General features: G+C 47.3%; 1 protein-coding gene across 1 annotated transcript; it reads left to right on the top strand.

Annotated features, from left to right (window-relative positions):
• Window positions 1-592: 592 nt before the first annotated feature.
• LOC132108316 (uncharacterized) lies at window positions 593-2,170 on the top strand. The gene is made up of 3 exons (XM_059515021.1): window positions 593-878; window positions 1,077-1,322; window positions 1,404-2,170. The coding sequence occupies exons 2-3, from the start codon at window positions 1,157-1,159 to the stop codon at window positions 2,168-2,170; spliced, it is 933 nt and encodes a 310-aa protein (XP_059371004.1). The 5' UTR covers window positions 593-878; window positions 1,077-1,156.
• The last annotated feature ends 559 nt before the right edge of the window (window positions 2,171-2,729 follow it).

Genomic DNA, 2,729 nt, shown 5'->3' with positions numbered 1-2,729 from the left:
TGTTTTTAATTGGAACTGGGGAATCCCCGGGTGAACATGCGCATTGCGTGCAAAACAGTAAAAAACGTTGAACTTGAGACAGACATGGAGTCGTCAAATTTCAAACACAAAAGTGACTTTCAAAAGCGCGAACGAAAAGAGGAATTTGATAAATTAATTAATAAATTACCAAAAATTGGAAGCTTCTTTAAAAAGATGACACAGGGGGAGAGCGAGATTGAGATGGAGCAAGAGAGTGAAGCGAGTAAAGCACCTGAAGCGACCGTTGGTAGTAGCAGCTCCGTGGTTAATGCTAGCACCAGTGGATCAAGCAACATCGATGTAAAAGGTGAAAATGTTGTGGAGGAATGGAGTAAGGCATTCAATGCGTGCTCGGTGGCCTGTGCTAACAACACCAGCGGGTCATCCAACAGCATCGAAGAGAACGAGGTAGATACCTGAGTATCTAGACTCAAATGTCAAACAATTTATAGTGTCTTCGGGGTCATGCAAACCTACTGGCCCTTTCCCACGGGATCCCACACAGGATAACCGCTCCTTTACAACTGCATATTGTAATATCGCATATCGTCATTGCTAGGAAAGTTTTTGGTTTAAATTGTGTGTGTCTTACCCTGGTTAATACGTGGAGAAAGTGGCGCTTGGTTTTGCGTTTGCCTATCGCGGGACTGCCTGGTTTCGATCTGCTAAATAGTGAGGCGTGGCCAGCTGACTTCAATCACAGGTAATCAGGCTAATACAAATGCGCTAAGTTTCACCGCGGCAGCGGTCGTGGCAGCCCTCGTGTGATCCCTCCTCGTGTGAAGACCGACGAGTGTAAAGACAATCGACTCTACCTGCGCGACTCCACCGAGCAAGGACACCGACAGGGCACTTGAGTATTGCTTTTTTTCCTCTTTCTTCACTTTTTGTATACCTTGTTCTCAAATATCTCACACTTGTAGTCACTATGTGCTTTCAGATCTCTACTATCACTACTAACACTCGGAGAGCACGCTATGTACGTCGCAGGAAGGCCTGTCTGACAAACCTACGGCCTGTCCCTCTGACCTCTACTACTACACTCTCTATTCCAGTTGGTCTCTGGAACTGCCAGTCTGCAGTTAACAAAGCAGACTTCATTTGTTCTCTTGCTACTCATTCCGGTCTCAACCTCATGGCACTGACAGAGACTTGGATCAAACCTGAAGATACTGCCACCCCTGCAGCCCTCTCCACTAATTTCACTTGTTCCCACACTCCTCGTACCACTGGGAGGGGTGGAGGGACAGGTCTCCTTATATCAAAAGAATGGAAATTTGATCTTCAGCCATCACCTACAGGTACTGGTTCATTTGAATCACATGCCATTACTGTAATCCACCCTGTTAAAATCCACTTTGTGGTCATTTATCGTCCCCCAGGTCAATTGGGAAACTTCTTGGAGGAGTTGGATGTGCTGCTATCAAACTTTCCTGAAGATGGTACTCCTCTGGTACTGCTTGGTGACTTCAACATCCACCTAGATAAACCCCAGGCTGCTGACTTCAAAACTCTGCTCACCTCATTTGATCTCAAGCTAGTGTCTACTACAGCAACTCACAAATCAGGCAACCAACTGGACCTCATCTACACGCGCTGTTGCTCTGTGGACAATTCTTCAGTTGCTCCACTGCACACCTCAGACCACTTCCTCATTACTGCTAACCTAGCACTTACTCCTGAAGTGCCTCACACCCCAACGCAGGTCACCTTTCGACGGAACCTACGCTCACTCTCTCCATCTCGCCTATCTTCTGTGGTTTCATCCTCGCTTCCTGCACTCTCTCAGTTCTCTGCTCTGGACACGAACAGCGCTACGGACACTCTTTGCTCCACTTTAACATCTTGCTTGGACAACTTTTGCCCACTGTTGTCTAGACCAGCACGCACTGCCCCATCTGCCCCCTGGCTGTCTGAGGTTCTCCGTGAACATCGCTCTAAACTCAGGGTTGCAGAGAGGAAATGGCAGAAATCAAGAAACTCTACAGACCTCAGTGTGTATCAGTCTCTCCTCTCTTCCTTCTCTGCAAATGTCTTCACGGCTAAAACATCCTACTACCACAACAAAATTAACAGCTGTTGTGACGCTCGGACACTCTTCAAGACTTTCTCTTCTCTTCTTAATCCGCCGCCACCACCTCCTCCATAGACTCTTACAGTGGACGACTTTGCAGTTTTCTTCACAAATAAGACAAGATCCATCAGCGGCCAATTCTCCACACCGCAGACTGAGGACAACTTCACAATCACCGACGCACACTCTTTCTCCTCCTTCTCCCCACTCTCAGAGATGGACGTCTCCAAACTTCTACTGTCCAATCATCCTACTACTTGTCCACTTGATCTGATCCCCACTCACCTCCTTCAAGCGATCTCTTCTTCAGTCATACCTTCGCTTACTCACGTTATCAACTCCTCTCTTCAGTCTGGAACATTTCCCTCAGCATTCAAGCAGGCTCGGGTAAGCCCACTGCTCAAGAAACCATCTCTAAATCCAGCGCTTCTTGAAAACTACAGACCGGTATCCCTTCTTCCATTCATTGCAAAGACACTTGAGCGAGCTGTGTTCAACCAGTTTTCTATGTTCCTTGTACAGAACAACCTCCTGGACAGCAACCAATCTGGCTTCAAAAGTGGCCACTCAACTAAGACTGCTCTGCTCTCGGTTACTAAAGCCCTGCGACTAGCAAGAGCAGCTTCAAAATCCT

This window comes from Carassius carassius, chromosome 28 (genome assembly GCF_963082965.1).
Source record: "Carassius carassius chromosome 28, fCarCar2.1, whole genome shotgun sequence".
Lineage (NCBI taxonomy): Eukaryota > Metazoa > Chordata > Actinopteri > Cypriniformes > Cyprinidae > Carassius > Carassius carassius.
Note: the sequence above shows the minus strand (reverse complement) of the source record. Positions and strands in the feature narration are given on the sequence as shown.

Coding starts and splice junctions, on each gene's coding strand:
- LOC132108316 (XM_059515021.1), top strand. CDS start 1,157: ATGGCACTGACAGAGACTTGGATCAAACCTGAAGATACTGCCACCCCT. Junction 1,323..1,403: donor TCTTCAGCCATCACCTACAG/GTACTGGTTCAT, acceptor ATCGTCCCCCAG/GTCAATTGGGAAACTTCTTG.